The 24,613-nt window shown below is 23.6% G+C and overlaps 3 protein-coding genes across 5 annotated transcripts; 1 reads left to right on the top strand and 2 right to left on the bottom strand.

Moving 5' to 3' along the window:
• Nucleotides 1-1,678: 1,678 nt before the first annotated feature.
• LOC113554334 (pyridoxal kinase) lies at nt 1,679-9,820 on the bottom strand. Of its 3 annotated transcripts, none has more exons than XM_026958132.1 (9): nt 9,582-9,820; nt 9,366-9,509; nt 4,127-4,233; nt 3,962-4,061; nt 3,739-3,882; nt 3,220-3,340; nt 2,996-3,144; nt 2,025-2,198; nt 1,679-1,813 (listed from the first exon to the last, which is right to left on the bottom strand). In XM_026958132.1, the coding sequence occupies exons 3-9, from the start codon at nt 4,211-4,213 to the stop codon at nt 1,692-1,694; spliced, it is 897 nt and encodes a 298-aa protein (XP_026813933.1). In that variant the 5' UTR covers nt 4,214-4,233; nt 9,366-9,509; nt 9,582-9,820; the 3' UTR covers nt 1,679-1,691. The 3 variants fall into 3 exon arrangements, with proteins under 3 accessions (XP_026813933.1, XP_026813932.1, XP_026813934.1); XM_026958131.1 differs by having other exon boundaries at nt 9,605-9,820; XM_026958133.1 differs by having other exon boundaries at nt 9,632-9,820.
• Nucleotides 9,821-14,692: 4,872 nt separating this feature from the next.
• Nucleotides 14,693-20,696, bottom strand: LOC113551197 (serine/threonine-protein phosphatase PP1-beta catalytic subunit). Its single transcript, XM_026953302.1, has 7 exons — nt 20,639-20,696; nt 18,930-19,061; nt 18,619-18,849; nt 18,379-18,555; nt 17,634-17,785; nt 17,415-17,549; nt 14,693-15,109 (listed from the first exon to the last, which is right to left on the bottom strand). The coding sequence occupies exons 1-7, from the start codon at nt 20,691-20,693 to the stop codon at nt 15,014-15,016; spliced, it is 978 nt and encodes a 325-aa protein (XP_026809103.1). The 5' UTR covers nt 20,694-20,696; the 3' UTR covers nt 14,693-15,013.
• Nucleotides 20,697-21,279: 583 nt separating this feature from the next.
• Nucleotides 21,280-22,276, top strand: LOC113551196 (uncharacterized monothiol glutaredoxin ycf64-like). The gene is made up of 3 exons (XM_026953301.1): nt 21,280-21,441; nt 21,514-21,839; nt 21,996-22,276. The coding sequence occupies exons 2-3, from the start codon at nt 21,566-21,568 to the stop codon at nt 22,145-22,147; spliced, it is 426 nt and encodes a 141-aa protein (XP_026809102.1). The 5' UTR covers nt 21,280-21,441; nt 21,514-21,565; the 3' UTR covers nt 22,148-22,276.
• The last annotated feature ends 2,337 nt before the right edge of the window (nt 22,277-24,613 follow it).

Raw genomic sequence — 24,613 nt, 5'->3', positions numbered from 1 at the left:
TTTTAAGCGCTAACCTAAAGAAAAAATTTGATTAATATTTACTTAAATAAAACTAAAAAAATAATTTTATGTCTATAAATAACTCAAAAAGAGTTAAAATATTTATACATGTATAGAATTTGATCATACAAAAATGTTGTGAAAAGTTCAATATTTATAATTAATCATTATTCATTTTTAAATTACAATAAAATATCAAGTGGTTTGAGGAGAACTATAGTTATTTTACAGATAAATAGATAAATATCTATATAATGTCATAAAATTTGAAATTCAAAGATTCTTAAAAATGTAATGTCATTTCCCAACAAACTTTTATATAAGTAGAAAAACATGAGGAATCATATATTAAGTTTTTTTACAGAGCACATTTTTTTTATTAGCATTTATAGAAAAAATTTCAAATGTCTAAAATAGCTTAAAAAGAGTCAACATGTTTTGTATATCAAAGACTAGGCTTGTCTAAGTATTTTGTAAGAAAAATTAATTGTTTAGTTCATTAGTTGTCTTAACCTTATATCAGTTATTATGTATTACTTAACGCTCTTATAATATAGGTATTATGACAACATAATAAAATGTTGTTATAACAACAGGTGTTTCATATAAATTCATATAATCAGATGTAATAAAATAATATGTGTGTATCATTTTTCATTATAGATAACATTCTATTCATCATAAAACTCATGAAAATACAAAAATATCTAAACTTACTGTATGAGTATATGATACATTGAAACAGCATGTTAGTATTTAATTAAAAAACAATAGTATAATCAGTCCGAGTCAATGGCATATTTTCATGGGCAGATGACATAGATATAGAATCTTTCATGGCTCATTCATTTTTTATATTCTATACTCCTAGTTCTAGGCCCATGTAAATACGTATAATAATTGTATTATTATTGTATACATATTATAAGTATATTTATTTGAATATATAATTATTAATTACACATGAATGTATATGCATAAAACTCGTAAGATTTAATTTACAATTACTACAGTCTCGTAAAAATAACAAAACATAATCTAACTTAGTTTATAAGGCTATGCTACAAGCCCACAAAAGTCAAAAATTACATGTGATATTTAAAATTTATATTTTGTATATGTAGAAATAATATTACTTATTGTTAATATAATTAATATAAGTACAATTTAACTATATAAAATAAATAATATTTATGTATCAGTATTTAAAAAAAAATTTAATTTGTATTACTAAAATAAAAAATATTAATACATGTATAATATGATTCTTTTAATTAATAAGACAGTGATATTCTTTGTCAAGTAATTTTAAAAACAATTATTTAACTTGTTAAAAAATAGTAAATACAATTTATAATTAATGGAAGCTTGCACAATTCACAGTATATGGAAGACATATTTTCAATATATTTATATGACAATAAAATAGTAAATACTATTTGGTAATTTTCACAATAGGCAGTTAATATTAATTATAGGTATATTTTATTTTAAGCTCATGAATTTATTTTATATATTATAGTATCATAAACTATATAATATCAACTACATGGAGTTTTAGAATATAAATTATTAATTCAAACATAACTAGGGCTATGTAGTTTATTGTCATTTAAATTATATTATAATATTAATAATATTAACTATTTTTATAAATTATTTTGATTTATAAACAAACATATACAATACAATTATTCAACTTTCTTTATAGTACCAAATATTGTTACTTCAGGGTTTTGAATATCACTCAAGCTTTGAATTAATTTTAATTCTTTACTGCTTATTGGATTCTTTGAACTATTTTCATTTGTATCTATTATTAAATAAAACAATTATTTACATTTTAATAAGATTATTAAGCTTAGGGCCATTCTTGCAATGTCCGATTAGTGTCTAATAACGCTAACCAGTAGAATTTCATGTGTTAACTGATAGAATTAAAAAGGTTAGTCTTAAACGACACTTAACCGGACATTGTAATTTGTAAGAACGCCCCTTAAACTATTTTTTAATTTTATAATTACATTTTATTGTACGTTTTAATACTGCTTGAATAGTTGCAATTGTTCTTTCCATGGAATTTTTCAAGTCATTATTAGTTAAGTTCATCCAAATCAATAACAAAGCAGTAAAAAAATCTCCAGTGCCAATAAAGGATTGGTCAATGATAGGAATATCTATTTCTACATATTCCTTATCTAATATAATAAAAATATACAATAATATTAGAAATTTTGCACCATAATATATAATATATATAGATATAGAATATTGTACAAAGTTCCTATACTCTGTTCACCAAAAGAATGAGGTTTTTTTGCGCATAAAACTAGTGCCGAGGAGTGTGATTTGGGTGATTTCAATGGGGTTAATAAAGTATTTTGGTTTATACGCAATTACAGTCTCTTAGCAAATGGAGTACCTATAGAATAGCAAATATAAATTATTTATACATAATCTTTATTCAAAATAAAAATTATTATTAATAATGGTGTATTTTGTAAAATTAATAATGTTCATAATTAAAAATTTGAAATTAGTTATAAAAAATATAAAAAGTATGTTATGTTATGTTTAACATTTTTATATACTTAATATCATAAACTAAAATTCTGTTAAAATTTAAAACAACCCTATTAATATTAAACTAAATAATATAAATTATAATAGTGAATTGTGAATTTTACTTTATAAAAAACCTACCAATAACTTACAAGACTTATTTACTAATCTATACAAGTCATATACATTTACTAAAACAAATGTATAAGCACAACTTTCATTCTTGTAAAATTTCAAATTTACAGAGGGACATTGTGCAACTTTTGGATTACTTGAATCAAATTAAATGTTTTCCCTCCAAAATATGCCTGTATTTATTAAAATACTTTTAAAATAACATTATGCAAATATTATTTGCTTAGTTCAGATAAGAATGTAAAAAGATTTTTTTAAATATCTTATACTAATAACTTTTGTATATTTAATAACTTACAAGAAAAGTTTCTTCCAATACACTTCATAATAGAATTTGAAGATATGTTGGAAGATGACACCACAACTGTCTTACAACCGTGAGCATACAATATATTTAAGGCCTTATTAATGTCATTAGAAGTTGTTATACTTATACCAGTTAATAACCTAATAGATAAAAAACACACAATATATATTAAGTTCAATAAAAAAATATTTATTAATAAATATAATTTTACTTACTCTAATTCATATTCATTCGGTGTAAGGATATCTGTTAAATGTATTATTTCATTCTTATAGATATCTAATATTTCTTTTGGAACATACATTTTTTTATTGTCACCCATTACAGGATCACATACTTTAAAATATAAATATCTTAATAATTATACTATATAGTTGATAAATTGTTCTTAAATTTGTATTTACACTTTACAGTTGACAATTTCTTTAATTAAAGAAAAAAGATAATAATTAATAAAAGGTACTTAATAAGATATTTTCAACTTACAAAAATATCATGAAATATTATTAGAATAATTAAAAAGAAAATGAAAGATCAATATTTATGACAGAGATTATAAAAATGTATAAAATAATTGTAATAAGATGAATGCAAAGAAAATCCAATATTATGCCTGGATAAGTGATGCTATTGAAAAGATGTTTTTTAAATTATACCACTGCATAGCATCATTATTTTTACACGAATACATTCAATTTCAATAAAAATAATATATTTATAAACAAAATACATACCATATATCAAATCTGGATTTTTCTCTTTCAATATTTTATAAACTTCTGCAACTTTCTTTAAGAACATTGGACATCTAATGTAACCAGTTAATAGATGTGAATAATTATGTAATTCATTTTCAACAAGACCATTTATTAATTCCGCTAAAAAATGATAAAATATAATTTATGAATATAAATAAATCCAAACATTTATAGTATCTATTATAAATAAACAACTTACATAAATTACTTTCATTTAATATTTGGCCATAATAAGTCTTATATCCAGTATGGTTTGACAACTGTACAGAATTTATAGCATCCACTTCAAATCCCATTATCTGTGATGAAAATACGATGAATATTTTTAATGCTCTAAATGTAAATTGAAAAAAATAGTTATTACCTGTAATGGAAACACAGCGCATTTATTACCCACGTATCCACTAACAACATGACTCTGAATGGAAAGCACTCTTTTATTAGATTCCATAATACTTCAAAAATAATCGTCTAAATAACATAGGTACATTTAATTCAAGAAATAAACATTTTATTAAGTGTCTAGTGAACATAGTATGTAAGTAATTTAATATATATTATATAACAATTAAATGTATGCAGACTTCGTACAGTAATTTTAGTCAAGGAAAAAAATAATCACACTAAGTAAATATTACTCAAAATATCAGCTAAACTGATTATTTTAAATGGGTTTAATGAATTATCTACTAATATAATTATATTTGGTACTTGTTTAATAAATTGACGACCACCTAGAAGGCTAGAAAGTTTATTACCCTGCCACTTAAATTTAGTTATAACGTAGTTGTCAATGCCTTGTATTTCCTTCTTTTATTTTTATTTTTTTTACGAGATCACTAATAAATTCTTAGCTAATAATCTGATATATAATATATAATATTATTAAAAATTATAAATTTGTAAATTAATAATAACAATGGATTATAAAAAAAATAGCCAAATGACTAAAATTCTAATAACTATATCTATGTCTTTTACTTTTTAGTAATGTCTATAGCATTAAACGTATTCTGTCCGTTTTTATAATTAAACTCAGCCATTGCAGATATTAAACATATCTGTTATGAATACGGACAATACGGTATTCCAATTTTCATTAAACATATTAAGTCTTAATAGGTACTACATGATGGATAGAGAATAGAGAAACAATGGTTCTAATTTTCACAAAAACTTTTAGTTATACCTAAATAAAGTAATATTTAAAATAATGACAAGAAATGTAACGACATGGGATTTAACAAATCCCGGGCATCAATTGTATTAGCTTATAATAATATGTAGACTTTTTACAATACCACATCATCAAGTTTAAAATCAATATTTTCGCCATAGAATAAACTATGCTAAATGCCTAAATATTATTTAAGGAAGTTTTTCTTAGTCCCGTTTCGTTAGGTTTGGTTAGGTAATAGGTTATGTTGTTGCCCTATTTAGAACTTCATCACATATTCTCTTCAATTTGTCTAAGAGTACCGCTTATACTAGTTATATCCTTATAACCCTTTAGGTATAAAGTAATTTAATTAAATTTGTGATTTACTGTCGATTTATTACAATAGCTAATTTGTTAAATACTATTGTAGTATTATACTATTATAGAATTATAGTAATCTGATATAATCTAACTTGTACTAGCCGTATTAGGACCAAACTGCAATAGATACACTCACAAATTATAAATAAGAAATATCAAATAACTATAATAACTAATTTCCCGATCGATGAGATAACTCTGTCTCTGTGGTTCTACACATACGACAAAACATTAATCGTTATAGTTAGTCTCATGTACATATACCTATCGGATATCACCAAATTGCACTCACTCATTACTAAGAGAAAAAAGTGGTTTGCGTTCACTATAAATCTAAGAGGCGGTGGAGAATACTTTCTGATGGTCATTAAAACTTAACTACTTAACTTTTTTTTAAATGATAAATGTATAATGTATTGCTTTGATTTTCAACTTTTAAGGATGATTTTGGATAAAAAATTGGATCTAGTTGGTATAATATGAACCAGGTAAAAATTAAAAATTTTGAGTTTTTTTAAATAATCAGGAAAAACAAAAAAAAATTAAGGAAAAACAAAAAGTGTAGGTAGTTTGAAAACTAATAACCGTAAATACTTGATATTTCACCAAATATTTAAATTAGATTAAATATTCAAAATATTTCGAGTCTTTATGAGCTGATAATAAGCATGAGCATTCTTTTTTCCTAGAAATGTTCGCTGGGTAGTAATGCTTAAAAATGTATTACAAAGTTCTTCGTAATAAGTCGTTAATTTCTTGATTAAAAATTATCAAAAATTAATTAATATTAAATATTCACAATATGTTTTTATAAACATTTAAAACTAAAATGTTAATAAAATTCGTCATAATCTCAAAAATGTATAAATTATTTTGTAGATAGAAATTCATAGGTAAATTCTCCTCTACATATGGATTGTAACTTAAAAACAAATCACGACGAAGCTAAATGTTTCTATAGACAATTTCGAATCGCGGACGAAAAGTCCGGGAACAAAAAGTCTGTTTTAAAAAAATTGCACAAAAAGTCCGGTTTCAGTTTTTATATAATCGGACAAAAAGTCCGAAAATACTAAATATTTTATATGCCTAATTAATATTTATTTAAGAATTTAAAAATGCTGTACACACATATTATTATATTTTCGTATAACTAACAAAAATATAACGGAAGTCCACTATAGTAGTATAGTTAGGTACTAGGTAGGTACCTATAATAATGACAAATTCACAAATTTATATTATTTTATTATAATTATGATATACCTACTATTAGTTTAGATTGATATATGTCTTTATAAATAAAATAAAATTCATTGTTTGTTAAAATGTATTTAGTTACAAATAAATGTTGATATTGTTGTTCTAATATGTTATAATATAAACTATATCAAATAAGGAAATAAGAAAATAGAAATAAATATAATAATATTATATATAATGTCTACAAATATTTTTAAATTTTTAAAATAAATTTTAATTATATAAAATATTTTGTATTTTTGGACTTTTTGTCCAACTTTTTTTTAAAACAGACTTTTTGACCGATTACCAGACAATTTCGTCTTTATATCCCACACAAACTCACTCATCAAGAATCTATCATCCTTCACAATTCCATGTATCTCTTCAATTGAACTTAAACGTAAATGGTACAAAGATTTATTACATAAAACCAGAAAAAAATTAAGGTAAAATAAAAAAATACAAGACCATCAAGACCTAAATCAAATTGAGTGTCATTACTGGGTAGCTTCTTTCCTCAAACTAAATATAACTCGTATTCTTTTGATTTTTTCAACCCCATACGTCATATCTATATGACTTTGATTATTTTATTATAAAATGTTATGTATATCAAATATAACATTTTATTATACGCAATGACATTTTTAATTCATTTTAAAATATTATTTATTTATTTTTTTATATATATACATGGACCTATTTTTACTGTTTTACGGTATTTAGTTATTATATTTTGAGTTATAAGAGACAAGACTACAAGAGTTGATATAATAATATAATATTATGATATTATGATATAAATATATATTATTATAATAATAATTGAATACCAACTGTTTACTAATGATATAAATAAATGCAATATTTTCGAAAAAAAATATATCAATGTACCGTTATATACCTATAGAGCAAAATAAATTACTTTAATCACTATATTAAAAAAGCATATTATGAAATATACTGCTTATAGTTATAGTGATCAAAATAAGCTGACAGATCGTTTTCGCTCAAAATCGTCTGTTATATATACAATGATATATCATAGAAATACAATTTAATACATTCATAACTACGTCATAAACTCATTACTTGATAACAATTATCTATTCGTTACCTAATGTACCTACAGCAGAGCAGTTCCTATCCATAATACTGCAGTGTTTATAGACTATGAACTAAGATTATACCTAAATAAGTTATAAAGGTACTTATATACTTTCATGTAATATTTGACATTGCATATTTTGATATTGCTATGGAAGTATAACTTATTTTTGTAAATACCTTTTCGTAATATAGTAGGTTACAAAATAATGAACATCGTTAGGTAGTCGCATAATACAAACATGCAATTCCATCCAAATCTGAACTTAAGATGTCTTTAAAAAAAATTAAACCTAAATATTTTTAAAAACACTTGGAGACAATTCGAATGAAAAAAATTACCTACCTAAATTTGGGAGGCAATTCGAGTGTCACTCTTATTAGAGGAGTCAATAATAAAAATTCTTAAAAGTAAATTTTATATACGGGAAAAACAGAAAAAAAACAACTAACAACCAGCGATTGGAACGAAAAATAGATTTATTTTAATTTAATAAATTGTACAATATACGTACTTGAAAACACTTATGAAACTGTTTAATTAAAAAGTTATTAGTTTATTAATTAAAATTACAATTTACAACCATATTTTTATTGAAATTAAACTGTATTGAAAATAGTTTTAGTTAAGTATTTTTTGTAATAGTAGGTACTAGGTATAGATAAAAATATAAAATCAAATTAAGTTTAATGCTTCTCATACCAAAAGTTATTTTCCTAAATTTGAAAATCTATACAAAATTTAACAAAAAGTTATTAATACATCTTACTGTTTTACTAAATAGTCCTACGCAACTTTATTAAATATAGTTGTCTTTTAGAAACAACTCATCTCTTCAGATTAAAATTTTGAAGAATTAGTAAAGGTACTTATATCTTTCAGTTTCCAATATGATTTCAATAAATTGTCTATTATCAATATATTAACTTCACACTAGCCTATAATTATTTCAAAATAAATAATATGCGATCTTTAATTGGATTCTACTGAATTAACACAGAATGGACAGACATACTTTATTAATCATTATCTATGCATTTTGTTTTCGCTTGTTCATATGAAGTTAGTTTTAATTGTATTAATCATTTTAATATTAAATATATTTACTTAATTTATTATCGTAGAAACATAATTGTTTTAGCAGATTGTAAAAAAAGAGAAAATTTTTTTTAAATTTAAATTTTAGTTACAGTTTACAATATTTTAGATTATAGTCTGGCGATACTGTGATATCATAAAAATTATTATTTATCATTATCATTGTAATTTATTATTTTGTGCTAAATAGTACATACATGAAAGTAAATCACATATCACAATAATACAATACCTATCATAATAATTATTAATTAATAAAAAAGTTGGAAACTTAAAATTAAAATTTCAATATTTTGCGTTGGTGTAGTGTAATCAGTGTAGATATACGTTTATACTTAGTAGTGTATACTTAGTTCGTGCTTATAATGACTTAATATAATTATTTTTTAAAGATAAAAAAGTTGTTTGTTTTTTATCCCTGGTTTTTTGTTCCTACAAATATACAATATACATACTACAGTTTTTATAATAGTATTTATAAGTTTATAATTATCGTTCATCATACTAGAACTGTATTAGGTACAAGTCATATATTATATATATATATATATATAGAGAGAGAGAGAGAGAGAAACTTATCAACAACATTAAATTTTATTTTATTTTACTTACGTGGTAAAATCTAGAGAAGATGATAAATTACAACCTTTAAAACATATACACAGTACGTAGAAAGCGGATGATTATTTTCTTGTGATTATATGAGCTGCTTTACTTCAAATGTCAATGTTTAAGCGATAATTGCGTAACGGATGCCTAATAAATAAATAATAATTTACATCAATAATCAATTAGTACGGCAAAAATGGTTTAGAACAAAAAAAACACCTATATTAAAATAAATAAATTACACGAATCGAAATAGCAAAAATCAGTACACGATATAATTATCTGTCAACAATATAGACAGTTATATAGTTCCAGTCGCTACTGACTAGTAAATACTGAATAGTGAATACTTTAAATTAACGAAGAACAGAACAAGAAAAAAGAAAACACCCGGTAGGCGGTATTAGTGAGAAAATGGACATGCGTACATGCGCACCTATTTAATATTATCGACTTTGTTAACGTCATGAATTATCAACATATTATTGTTTAATTATATACATATTTTATAATTTATAATATTAAAATATGTGTGTAACTATAATTATCCAACTATAACTTTAGGTTAGAAAATTGTAGGGGTTAAATATTTCTCTTATCATGATAGTTATGACTTACAAGTCAAGAACCATACTCGACAGCCGAGTTGTGCGCATGGGCGCCAATTCGGGCAATTACTATCAGCAAGCAGCCTTCAAAATATAAACGTAAGTGGGGCTGACAGACAGATATTGTCCGACTGCCGCCGGACGAATACTGGTCGCTACCGTGTACAAAAATAATAGTATATAGAGAGTATACAGAGTGATTCATCAATCATAATTACCCCTATTTTTAAATTTAATAATAATTTATTCAAATTCAATTTTTTGAATTGTTAATATACTTAAATACCATATTTTTAAATTCTTGAGATTTTTTGTTTTATTTAAAAGAGTGTTACAATACAAATTTCTGTTTTTAAAATGAGATAATGAGAATCCCTTTTTACTATAAATTATTTAAGAGATATTTTTTAAAGAATTATGAGTAACTAACTAAAAAATTCAAACGAGTAGTTTTTCATTTATTAAAGTATTTTTTACCAAGGGTAATATAGTCCTTAAAAATGATTTTTAAAAATATTTGAAATGTAAATAAGATTTAGTATTTATTATACCTGCAAACATTTTTATAAGTTATGAATACTGACTCATATGCAATATAGACAATACGCATTTACGCAGAATCATTTTTTTTCGAGTAAAAATTACCCATTATAAAAAGATGGAGAATAATATTTTTGAGGCCTGAGGGTATGACATATTGATTTGTTTAAATATTGTCTCAAAACAATTTAAACATCATTTACATTTTCATTTTTTTTTTTAAGTCGAATACAAAATCAAATAATAATAAAATATAAAACCGACATATTAATCCCTCAAAAATATTATCCTCTATAGTTTTTGTAATACCTAAGTAATTTTACTTTAAGATTACTCAAAAATCATAAAAAAAATGATTTTAGGTTAAAACATTTTTTCTAAGTTGTGCGTGAGTCTAAGAAACAAATATTGCGTTGAAATCTTAAGATAGAAGAGGATACGTAGTATTTGCTTTAGATTTATGTCAGAACAAGATACCAAGTTGGAAACCCAATAAAAAAAAAATAATAAAATTAGTTTTTAAAAAAAAAAAAATTGTAGTTCATCAATTTTAGACTCAAAAAAGTCGAGACATATGAATATACATATATAATATACAGTGTGATTTTTTTTTATCATGAATCCGTTCTTAATTTATATTTTTGAAAATGTTTTAAGTCATTAAAAAAATTCACTATTTTTATCGTCATGTTTTTGTAAGTTTTTTACTTTTTATAGGATAACATTTATCTTTATTCTATATTCCTAAGTAGCAAATTATTCAGAGTATTTCGATATGTATATAATTCAAATTTTGGGACGAATAGTCAATGAGTTAAAGGCACTTACATTTTAAAGTTAAAATAGACAGAGGAGTGGACTAAAATTTAGTGGTGTACATTTTTACCCCTCCACTTGAACACTCATCTAAAGTTTAAATAGGTAACTATATAAATCATAAATTTATCATAAACTAGTCATACGCTAATTATTAAAATTTTATTTATACATTATACATTTTGAAATACTCTGAATAATTTTTTGCTTAAGAATATGAAATAAAAAATGTATTTTATCGTGTAAGAAACTAAAAATTTAATTTTATAGAAAATATTTTTTATTACTTAGTAGTTAGTACTTACAAATTATGTCAAAGAAATATTGTTAAAAACGTTAACTGTTTTTATAAAAATGAGTTAATCATTAATGAATTGCCTGGGAATCTACCTAGTACCTCATATTATATATATATAGAGCGTTTTTAAAAACCGACAACTTATATTAACATTGAACCTCATACACATATTGAAGGGAGGTATGTTTTATTTAATTAATTAAATATGTCAACTTATTTGATATTTGTACAATGCTACAATCTTACAGCTTATTGAGATAAATATATTAATAAATAGGTTAAGTGAGTAGGTATCTATTATCTATGATAACCTTACTATGTATAGGTAACTATATTATAGGAATATAAAGGTAAAGGTAAAGCGTAAAGCTTTCTAAATATGTCATTACCAATAACATCAAATTATTATATTATTATAACTAGGACTCAAAAATTAAAGGAGATAGTATTATTACAGTTTATTATCCATTTTAAATTTCCTTATATAATTATATTTATACACTTCCTTCCCACTGACCTGTCAATATCACAAAATCTTCACATCAAGATAATTTAATTTATGATGTTTTATTTTACTTTACCTTAATTTTTAATTAAACCATATCACTTGAGAATTGAGATTAATATAAATAAAAAAGCAATTTATCAATTGTACGGTCCTAAATGGAAAATAAAAATATATTTGTGCAAAGTAGTCTATTGGCTATTTCTTTTTACTGTTCATATATAATTTTCTGTACATACGTGATTATTATAAGATGATAAGTCAATATCAGCGCAATGTTTGTTTTTTCACTGGCCTACTTCACAACATTGACAAAAAATATATTCACGCCAAATCATTTTTTTGTTTTTGATTAATCTTAGAGTAAAATCACCCATTACAAAAATTACAGAGAACAGTATACCTATTTTTAACTGTTCGATACATATCGATTTATATAAATATAATTGTCTTTTGTCAAAAATAATTTAATATGTATTCAAATTAACAATTTTTTTTCGAAATCAAATAATAAAATATAAAACAGATATTTCAAGCTTTCAAAAACTTCATCTTCTATTATACTGGTAATTATTTTACTTGGAAATCATTGAAAAGTGATTTTAAGCGAATACCTACATTTTATCTATGTTGTACGTAGGTCTAAAAAAAGAAATAAAAATTTTCCTGATATCTTAAAACTGTCGAAAATAGGTAGATAATACATGAAATAGGTATGTAGTCATTTGTAAAAATACTTTTCGAATACATTTTCCAGATTGCGTTTCGAGTTTACATAGGTTTAAGTATTCATAACTAATATATTATATTATTTTATAATACCAATAGCTTATAAGTCTTGTAGTTCAATGAAACATACATTTTATATAAATATAAACTATTATTGGTCATACTTTTTAAAACCACTAACAAAGTTAAACATGATTACAACTATTTAAATAAAAATAAAAGTGATTTATATTAATATTGTGAAAATATTTACAAAAAAAAAAAATAAATATATCAAAATGTAAGACCATTTTGATGTGAGAATTTGTTTTAAAAATTGGGATTCTGTGCGAGTAAAACACAATGCTTAAGTGCAAAATAAACAAAACATTTATAGTCTAGAATACAATTAATTATTGAATGACAATTTTTAATGTACTTCTATTCTAATTATAAAATGATTCTTAAAATTTGAATCAGCCAATATCATTACTTAAAACTGAGATAATTTAATTAAATAATATATATATTTAATAAAATTATAAGCCAATTTTTTTAAAAATTTTAAAAATGTCCAATTTTCATTAATATGCTTGGATCGCATGAACTTTAAATTTTAAAAAGATTATTCATGCATATTATGAAACACAAAATTGTACGAATAATTAATTAAAATGAAATGTTTAATATGAACATATAAATAATTAGATGTTAAGAGATATTGACTGATTCACAAAATCACCATGTTTCTTCATAATAAAATATAATAATTATACAGTTATACAATTTATATGAATCATATTTTAATATTTAGTATTTTAATAATGATTAATATTAGTCACGACTAATGCACAAACTAATATTATACAATATTTAGTATATACTTTTAATTTAAAATTAATATGGTAGTCCTTAGATAACTATTATGACTAATTCTGTATAAGAGATAAATTATTTTATTATATATATCAAAATGAAATCTTTCACATTTATTATTTTTAAGTATATAATGAATGCAAATTAAACAAGTAAAAAATACAATTTTTTTAGTAGTAAATGTTTTATAAAATATTCATTCAAATATTGTAGAGCAATAAATTTATTTATTTATACATAACATAAATTTTAAAAAATATAGCAAAGTTACTCTTATAATATGATAGTTATTCTATTCACTGAAAAAATATATATTAACCATAACATTCTATTCTTATCATTTTTAAACATAACAGATCTATAAGAAAATGTGACTCAGAAACCTTAGTTTTTTAAAATTATTTTAATTTAATTATTACAAATTAAGTTCTAGAATTATTATACTGAATATACTGTTATGGTATTGTATAATTTTTAATTTAATATCCCCAAATCTGAATTCTTAAGTTATAAAGCTATTATGTTAATATAAAAAGTGAGTATTAAATCAATATACAAACATGACCATTTTGAGGTGATTTAGTCAATAGTATTGTAAAAAATTAACTCATTTTCTTCAATATTTTATATAGTATCAAATTGAGTAATTTACTATAGGCTATTATTTTCTGAGATGTACTAATACGTACAATTTGAAGAATGGTTAAAATAAGAGATCTGTAATATTTGAAAATAAAATTTGAAATAATAATAAAAAGAAAAAAAATGAATCAATTGTTAATATTTTACCACAAATTTATAAAAAAAAAAAACAGATAGTTTATTTATTTAAATACTATAGTATTGGTAATTTTTTCTACATTTAAATTAGTATTGACAATATTTAATAAGAATAATTAATAACAATAATGTTAATATATATATATGTATATATATTTAATAACACAAACGAGGCTACAAACCTTAATTATAATCTATGTCTACACATATATTAAATTTGTTAACTAAATAAAATGGTTATTATCTATATACATTATACAAAGTACATAAAATTTAAATCAAAATATTAATCAATACTTAGGACTTTATATAACTTAGGTCACAAGTAACCATTATTTAATGATTGTTAAAGATAATTTTTTTATACACACACACATACACTCGCACACACATAGATATATGTATAACATTATTTGTTATTATATAGAAAGTCCATATTTTTAAAATAAAATTATTCAAGCACAGAGTTATTAGATTATGAACAACATTGTTGTTTATAATTAATATTAATTTAAATACACTATTTCTTTTTCACAGCAGTTGTATTACTAGCCGGTCTTCCAGAGTTTAATCCTGAATATTGATACTTCGCTTTCTTTTCAGATGGTTTCAAAATCTTAAAGTATAGAATTATAATTCATTAGTTATATAAAAAACATTATAATAAAATCTTACAGAGTTTTGAATATTCCAATATCAGTTAGTAAAACTACAGTTGTAACATTAAAATAATTATGGTATAAGAAAATATCTCATCTGTTTATGTTGTCTCTGTTATACAAATATATAACATAAACAATTGTATATAGTCAGAAATTCTCACTTGGTATTTTTAGGTATAATATAGAGTGAATTTAACTATTTTTAAAAGTTAACATACTCTGTGTTTTGTAGGGCGTTTTATATATTTTTAGTGAAATTTAATGTTTATAAAAATGCTAATAATTTGCTTCAAAATTGAAAAAAAAAAAAACTTAATAACATAGAAAATGAGTTTACCTTTAAGTCTAATAATAGACAAAATGTTATTATTGTTCTAAAACTAATTGAGAATTCTTAAATGTAAATTTGCTTATAGAAATAACACCTGCTGGTGATAAATCCTCTCAAAAGGAATCAATAAAAACATATTAGTAGTTGGAGAATTTGTGCACACATCTAAAATACTTAACACATTAATAAAAATATCAATATCAATAAATAAATTAAAATAATAAAAACATGACATATTATTTCAAATATACATTAAAATGTTCAGCTTTTGCATGCACTAGATACACATCATATTTGATTAATTTTTAAGGAAAGATTACATTGAATGAATGAGATTATCTATGGAATATTTAAAGATTTTTTTTTTTTTTGTTTATTGTTGCTAAATTGCAAAGAAATTATAAAGCATAATGCATATGGCTAAAAAAACAATATCAATTTTAATGAAAATCATTGATATTTATAAAAATATATTAAGTGGGATTAACTTAATAATCATATGAATATTTTGATCTTTTATTTTATTAGAAAAACCACATTCTATAAAAAGAAGATATAATTATAACCAATACTAGGATTTAAATGTTATATAAAATGGTAAAATATGCAAAAATATAATTAAGTATTTTACCATCAGTTTTGAAAATTATGCTAGAATATTGTCATACTTAAACACTTTCATTTAAGTTTATAAATATTCTTCAAAATTGCTAATATAAATGTTATACTAAATGTCACAAATAAACTAGATATTTTTAAAACTTCATAAAAAAACATTAAGGAATACCCACCTCCATTTGTGTTGTCTCTATCTCACAAGTATGTAACAACAAATTTACGCTCAGCAGATCACGTTTAGCTCCATTAGGTTAAAAATTTGAGTGAAAGGACCTATTATGAAACTTGAGGGTAAGAACATTATCTCTGTTACATAGCTTTTTTACGATTATTCAGTTTTTAAGTTAGTTATGAGCATTTTATATACCCATAACTTGCTAAAAAATTGAACAATCGTTAAAAATCAACATACAAACACAAATAATGTTTTTACCGTCAAGTTTCATATTAGGTCGATTCACTTTTATTTTTAAACTAACGCAGCTAAATATGATCTGCTGAACGTAAATTTGCTAGACTACATACTTGTAAGACGTAGACAACACATGTGGGTGGGTATGATGTCCTCTTAATAAATTTAATTCATAATAAACCAGTCCACCAGTATAAAATCTAGAATCTTATATTTAACTTAATGTAATCTGATCCAGCAGTATTGTGGCAAGCAAAAAAAATGTTTGAGAACTGTTGGTCTGATAATATTAGTTAATAATAAATAGTATATCATTAAAGTTAGTCACAAACTTTTACATTGTTACAAGCATTTTAAAGTTTTAATATTTTATACAACTATAAAACACATTAAAATAAAAGCCTATGAGATGCCCTAGATCAGGGGCAACCAAACAGTTGATCGCGGACAATTTCAAAGTCCATGCACACAAAAATTAATTGAGATTGTAGTGAACAAATTGTCAATAAGTTTAACCTGTATAATTTTTAAATATTATATAAATTTTCTATAGAAGTTGATTCTCAAAGGTGAAGTATATTTTTAGATGATCGTGACCAAAAAGAGTTTGGCCACCCCTGCCCTAGATATTATTACCTTTAATTTTGATAGTAGATAAATTAACTTATATTAACGCTAAAAACATAAAATTGATTCTGTTTAATGCAAATTTGCTATGTTTTACATTTGTAGGACGGAGACAACAAATGAGGGTATTACATCATCTTAAGAATGATAAAATAGTATTCTGTTTTTACTATTTATAAAAATATTGATAAATTATATTACTTTTATAAGGTAACTATTTTGGTGTGGATTACAAATAAATATTAATATATTTATATAGTTAAAAATTTACTTGGAATGAACACATTAGAGTTGCATCAACAGACATCATTCCACCGGCATTATCAAATTCCCCACAATAATTTGGTGCAGAAAACAATGTCACCAATTGCCTTTTGGCAAAAAATTCATAACCATCTTCTACAACCTATAATGAAATTAATATTTGATTTTGAAAAAATTAAAACATTTCAATTAACATTCATCATTAAAAATATATAATTGTATTTACCTGATGTGCTCTACATATGAGATCTAAGTCATGTCTATTTAAAAATTTTGCTACCACATCTGTACCAAACGTGAAAGAAACACCTCTATCATTTTCTCCCCAACCAGTTACATCTTTGTCAGGATCAGACCATAATAAATCACATAATAAACCTAAAACAAAAGAATAATAGTATAATTTTTATTAACATAAAAATTTAATTTATTTACATTTTAACATTCCATATTATTTACAAGTATTTTTTTTGTCTTTGTTATTACAAAATTATTCAGGACTCTAGTTTCTAGTTAATCTCTACTATGAATTATTAAATTTTTAACATTTCTTGCCTAATATACTTACGAGGAAATACACTAAGTTTAATATGATAAATAAATATACATTACCTATACAAATTAGTTCTCACAATTTTCAAATGTATTATTTGATGCCGTATTACCTATAGACAAACTAATTGTAAAATAATTTTTTTATAAAACTGAAAATTGCATTCTAGTAGTTGGCCGAACTATAGTTTCTCTATCTGATCCTATATGTTTCAATTAGGAACTTTGACACAAAACCAAAATGTAACACAGAATTGATAGACAAGGTTGTTCTTTAGTTGAACAGAATTTAGTTCTATACTTTATATTAATGAAATAATTATATACATAGTATGTATCATATTAAACTGAGTGTATTTTGGTAAGGTGCCTTATTTAGTACTCCACACCGTCTCTAAACTAAATAATAGAAAATTTACCAGTATCTGGGACATCAGTTGGGCGCATAATACGTCTAATTTGTTCCATTCCTTGTAAATCAGGACTAAGTCCACCATGACAACAAAATATTTTCTCATCAATGATAGCCGCGATAGGTAAACAATTAAAACAATCAGTAAATGTTTTCCACAATTTTATATTGTAACGTCTTTTACCTATATATAATAAATTATTTATTTTACAATAAAAATAATTAACTACGATTTAAATAACTTTACATTCATCATAAAATCCATAGATCCTGTTTATGCTTGCACATTCATGATTGCCTCGTAAAAGAAAAAAGTTTTCTGGATATTTTATTTTGTATGCTAATAAAAGACATATAGTTTCCAAGGACTGTTTTCCACGATCCACATAATCTCCCAAAAATAAATAGTTTGCTTCAGGAGGAAAGCCTCCATATTCAAATAAACGTAACAAGTCAGTATACTGACCATGTATATCTCCTAATTAACAAAATATAAAAATATAAAAATATAAATAAAAAATAAAGTGCTTGCAAAATATACATAAAATTATTATTTACCACATATTTTTAAAGGTGCTTCTAAATCTAATAAAATTGGTTGTTGTAAAAATATTTCTCTAGATTTCAAACATAATCCTCGGACTTCTGCTTCAGACATTTGTACTGTTTTACCAGGTCGACATCCTCTTACTATAAATAAAGTACTTTTATGTAATACAAAATTTTAAGTATAATACAATAAATGTTTATTAATTTACTAATTGGCATATCTGATATTTTGTCTTATAATATTTTAGACAAATTATAAAGGCGGAATACATTCAAATGTGATTTTAAGCGGAAATTCAAATTAGGTTGAAATTTAAGGACTATAACTACTTATTTAGAACGTATAAAAAATGTAGATACAAAGCTTGATTTTAGATAATAAAATAAAACGTTTTTAACTACCGCAAATCTATGGAATGCAATCAATTTAATTTGATCGGCAAGCATAGTCACATATCAATTAGAAACTGAATTTAAATATTCTTATTTTAGTGGATAATTGTGTAGCTCTTTTCTAGAAAATACATGCAGTTATCAAAAGCTTGCTCAACTGGTTTGAGATTTCTTACCAAAAGTTTTAATGTGAATAGTATGAGTATTATTATTCATAAGTATATATTCATGAATTATTATGAAGTTAATTAATTTGATTATTATATTAATAAATATCTTTAGGATTTAATATTTTTTAGGTAGTTACTAGTTTTCTGATTAACACCTACATTTCTTGTCATAAATACAACAAATGGAATTTATGTCTGGTATGTATACATTTTAATTTAATACAATATTTATTTAATAATTGTTAGAGTATCAGGTATATAAGTTGAATTTATTATTCATTTTTAGAAATGAAAATTTGGAGCATAACTTATTTAAGAACTTTTTATCTGTACACATTTTTACTAAATTAATTATTAATTAAAAAGAAAGAACTAAAAAGAAGGTATTCGTATTGGGATTTAGTCATCAACGCCAGTTAAAGTGTAGTTTAAATCACGTAAAAAAATTTAAGTGAAATTGTTATCAAGATATGCCACAATACTTAATGGATTAATTGATAGGAAGCTAAAAATACCAAAGCATAAAAAAGACACACAGCAAAACCCACATAATCATATTGACACAATGTTTAACAACAATTGAGGATTGTAAATAATTAGTGGAATATTTTTTTAGGTGGCTTTATATCAATTGCCTTTATGCTAAATGATCTTCCACAGTGCTATTTAATATTAGGTTAGGTATAATGTGTATGTAGTTAAATTACCAAGATAAAAACAGTTTTGAAAAAAACACACACCTCATAAAGGATACTAAAATATTATCTAAAATATGAGGCCCTAGGATTTCTAGATTTTGTAGTAGCAAAAATTGTGAGTTATTATTGTAGACAATTTTGATTTTGTAAGTAACGTCGATCAATTTCAAAAACATGAATCAAATACAGTGAGATAAGAGTACCTACACTAATATAATAGTTAATTTGCATAGTTTTAATGTGGGTACCAGATTAAATTATAATCAAGTGTTAACTCATATATTTTTGATGTTCAAATTATATCTATTCCTAAACTTTCACGGAAGGGGACAAATAATAAATATTGACTGAACCGATGCTAACTAATATGTGCTGATACATTTGATGAAAGTTATTAACCTACCAGGTTGTATTGTAACAATAATATCAATTATAGTGAATTGTTTGCTAATCTTACCTTCTAAGAGTCGTGCGATTATGCTGTCTATACTTAATGGTTCACCGTCTGCCATTGTGGACGGAAAAACCTTGTATGGATTTCGAATTTAACACGATTTGTTGACAAAATATCCCAATTTGTTTAGCGTCTGAATGGATAATGGTTTGGTTTTGGTCTATCAATTGAGATTCAGGGGGTCGTATGCCGCCTCTACACGTCCCGCTAACATGTAAATTAATCTTAAATAATGTGTCGGTGTGGGGTCGACGGGTCGGATGGAAGGGAAAAATGGCGAACACTTTCTCTCCCCACCATAAACACAAATAATTTTTTTCTTTTTTGTTAATTTTAAAATTAAATTTAAATTGTGTTATAATTTATAGGTATAATTTATAATTTATACTCATAAAAAAATTGCACATCCCATAAAATAATATTTTTTGTATTTTTTTCATTTAATTATATTAACCCTGGTATGTGTAATTCGAGGTTAAAGTTTTTCTTAGACATTTTTCTAGGTTATGTTTGTAATTGTAATCTATGTCTTTGAATTTGTTTGATAAGCAGTGATAAACAATCAATATAACCATGTACCACTCGATAAGTTCATGGTATGTAAATATATTCTAAGGTATGAACGAAAACATGATATCAAACATATAACTTATTACGCTTATCTTATTACTTTTTGGGAATCGAGATCCGAGACTTCGAAAAGATCCAGCATCTGCCATTCAGAATTCTGGATATATATTATATCTTATTCATTAATTTAAGTGACCAACTATACGAGTGTTTTCAGACTCCAGCCTTTTAATTTGGTAAATATTAAATTTTTAAAACTAAAAACATAAATTACCGTTACTTAATAGTTATTAACTATTTTCTTTTAGCACTCTAAGTCAACCGGAACATCAAATATTTCACTTTTTTTACTCTTAAATCATGACGTCGATATTGCGTCAAATTATAAACATCAATAAAACGACAAGAATTAACTCACTTATTACTTATAAACAATTTCTAACTACTAAATCTGATGATCCAATCCAATCGCATATAGGAAAGTTAGTGAAGGGTAACAAAATTGTTGTCTTCATGAAAGGTGTTCCACAAGCTCCTAGATGTGGCTTTAGTAATGCAGTTGTCGATATTTTAAATATTCACAAAGCTAAATTTGAAGCTCATGATGTACTGATTGATGAAAATCTTAGAAATGGTAAATATTTATAATATTTGTTTTTTATTAACATATACTTATTAACTTGGTAGATTCAATTATTCTGTCCTCATAATTTGATCATTCTTCATACAATTCTTTCTTTGTGTGTTTGTACTTATGTAATTATCATTAATTTGTATGTATATTTTATAGGAATAAAAGAATACTCCAACTGGCCTACAATTCCTCAAGTTTTTATAGATGGAGAATTCATTGGTGGTTGTGATATTATGTTGGAATTGCATAGGTCAGGTGAATTAGATAAAATACTAGATAAAAACACTCAAGAAAATCCTGTAGCATAAATTGGTTAAAGTGTTATTAAATGATTTAAGAATAATGTAGTTTAATACTTATTGAATAAACAATAAAAGAGTGAAATGTATTGTTATAAATTAATGTGTTTAATTTAAATTAAATGTCTTGATCAATTTTTACTGTGTTGATAAAAAATCCTAGTTACATGTATTTATTAAATAACTGTGTATAAATATATTTTTGATGAAATTAATTTTTTTTTTTTGTTCTCTTTTGATAATGAATAACTATAGAAACTTGGTTTAACAAATACTTTTAATAGTATTTTATAAATGAACAATTTTTCATATTTGTATTATTTATAAATATTTAAAAGTTTCTTTTTGTTTTAGTTATTGTATTGATTTTTAAGTTAATAACTATAATATAGGGTGTTTATTTGACAAAAACAAGTTTAATGGTTTAAATCTAAGAATCTAACACACTACTAGAAAGTTAAGTTACAAATATATAAATACATTTTAAGAAACCTTTAGAAATAGAGGATTACACGTCTTTGTTCTGAAAAATTATTCTTATAATTACATGCAATAACTTATTATTAAATTCAAATTTAACATATTTATATGTTGAATACAGTGATATACTCAAAGAAAAAGGTACAAGATACACAATTTTTCAGCAAACTGACTATCCAGTGTTTATATTCATTGCTTCAAGAAGTAATGTGTTCAGTTCTAAATTCATAGTTAAAATATATATCAAGAAATATTTGAATTTTCTGACCTTATTCAAATAATTGGTTGGTGCTTTAAAACATTTTATATTTTAAAACAGTTAAATTAAGAAAAAATAAATATTATCCATCTATATTTGTCCCCAAAATTTTGATTAATTTTCACTTACTAAATTTTTATATTATAAAATATAATAAATATTATTTTTATTCTTCTTTTAAATTGTAATTAATTTTTTATGTACAATAGATTTCTACAAAAAAATTTACCTTTTTTCATATTTATTTTTATGGTGTTTAATCCATGAAGTACACTAGTATACAATTTAAAATACAAGTATACAATACATACAGTCATAGGGGCCATGTACATGGGTGCCCGAGGGCTCAGACACCCATTGAAATTATTATAGGGTATTGGGTACCCATTAGAATATTGGATTTTACGAGGACATAATATTGACCAGGGGCTAAGCCCCATCCCTCAAATAGTACATTTATGCTTATGATATCAACTACCAAGGCACCCATTAAGTTTTTTAAAACTTGGTGCCTATGCATACAGTAATTAGTACTATACAATCTATGAGGCAGTTGCGTAATTTTTTTTTTTTTATGGGAGGGTAAAGGTATTTTGCCTCCCTAGATATTTCTACAACACAAATCTTTAAAATAAAGAATAAATGCAATTCATAAAAACACATAATTTGTTTAAAATGAAAATAGTTTTTTGCTTAAATTATTTCACAAAAAAAATACATTCACATATTTTATTATATGTTGAAGATATATTATAGGTACTAGTTATGTTTTTCAAAAAAGTTAGAGCACTTTTTTATTTTTACTGAATACTTAATATTAATGGTGGGATTTAACTAGCTAAAAAGTTAAAGCTAAGTAAAAAAATTGAATATTTTTAACTTTTTAACTCAGTAAGTTAGTTAATTATTTAATTAACTTAACTAGTTAAATAAATGATAGTAATAACTTGGGTTTTTCATTTCATTTAAAATATTATACATTAAGATTCAATAAACAATGTTTATATATTAGTATTTACAACTTACTGTAATTAAAACAAATTCATTATTATTTTTTATAATTTCTCCTTTAACATTGTAATTTAATTAGTATGCTAGAAAACAAAGAAGTAATAGTATGAAATGAATTTTTAACAAAATACTTAATAATTTGGTAATTTAAAAAATTGAAAGTTGTCCATAACTATTTTATGTTCGAGTATGTGGCTTAAATGGTAATTTAAAAAACAAATAATTTACTTGATTGATTTTTTTTTATTAACATTACAATTATATAGTTAAAAATATTGTTTGTTAACTTTGTTAACTTGCAGCTAAGCAGTCTAAACATAAATTTAATTAACTCAAATATAATTTTTTTTATTACCTTACGCATCTTTGCATATTATTTAACAATATTGGTACCAGTTGCCTACAATTTGTTTTTTAAGTTAAAGTGGTACTTAATAATAGGAAAATTAGATGTGCCTACATAGAAGAAAAATATATTGCCACTCCCCTTTATAGTTTTGATTAGGTTAGTCAATTATTATTCCACCCCTCCATACAGTTTTTTACTCAGTTAAGCTACTTCTAGTAATTTGTTGGTTTTACTTAACTTAAACAATAATCTTCAGTATTAATTGTATCATAATATCATATAATACTTATGCTATTATTTACTTTGGCATCTCTGAAATTAATAATTATTACATCAATGGACATTTTTTAAACTAATATACACCAAAATTTACTAA

The sequence above is a fragment of the Rhopalosiphum maidis genome, chromosome 2, assembly GCF_003676215.2.
Source record: "Rhopalosiphum maidis isolate BTI-1 chromosome 2, ASM367621v3, whole genome shotgun sequence".
Lineage (NCBI taxonomy): Eukaryota > Metazoa > Arthropoda > Insecta > Hemiptera > Aphididae > Rhopalosiphum > Rhopalosiphum maidis.
The sequence above is the reverse complement of the archived record's forward strand: the minus strand, read 5'-3'. Positions and strand labels throughout refer to the sequence as shown.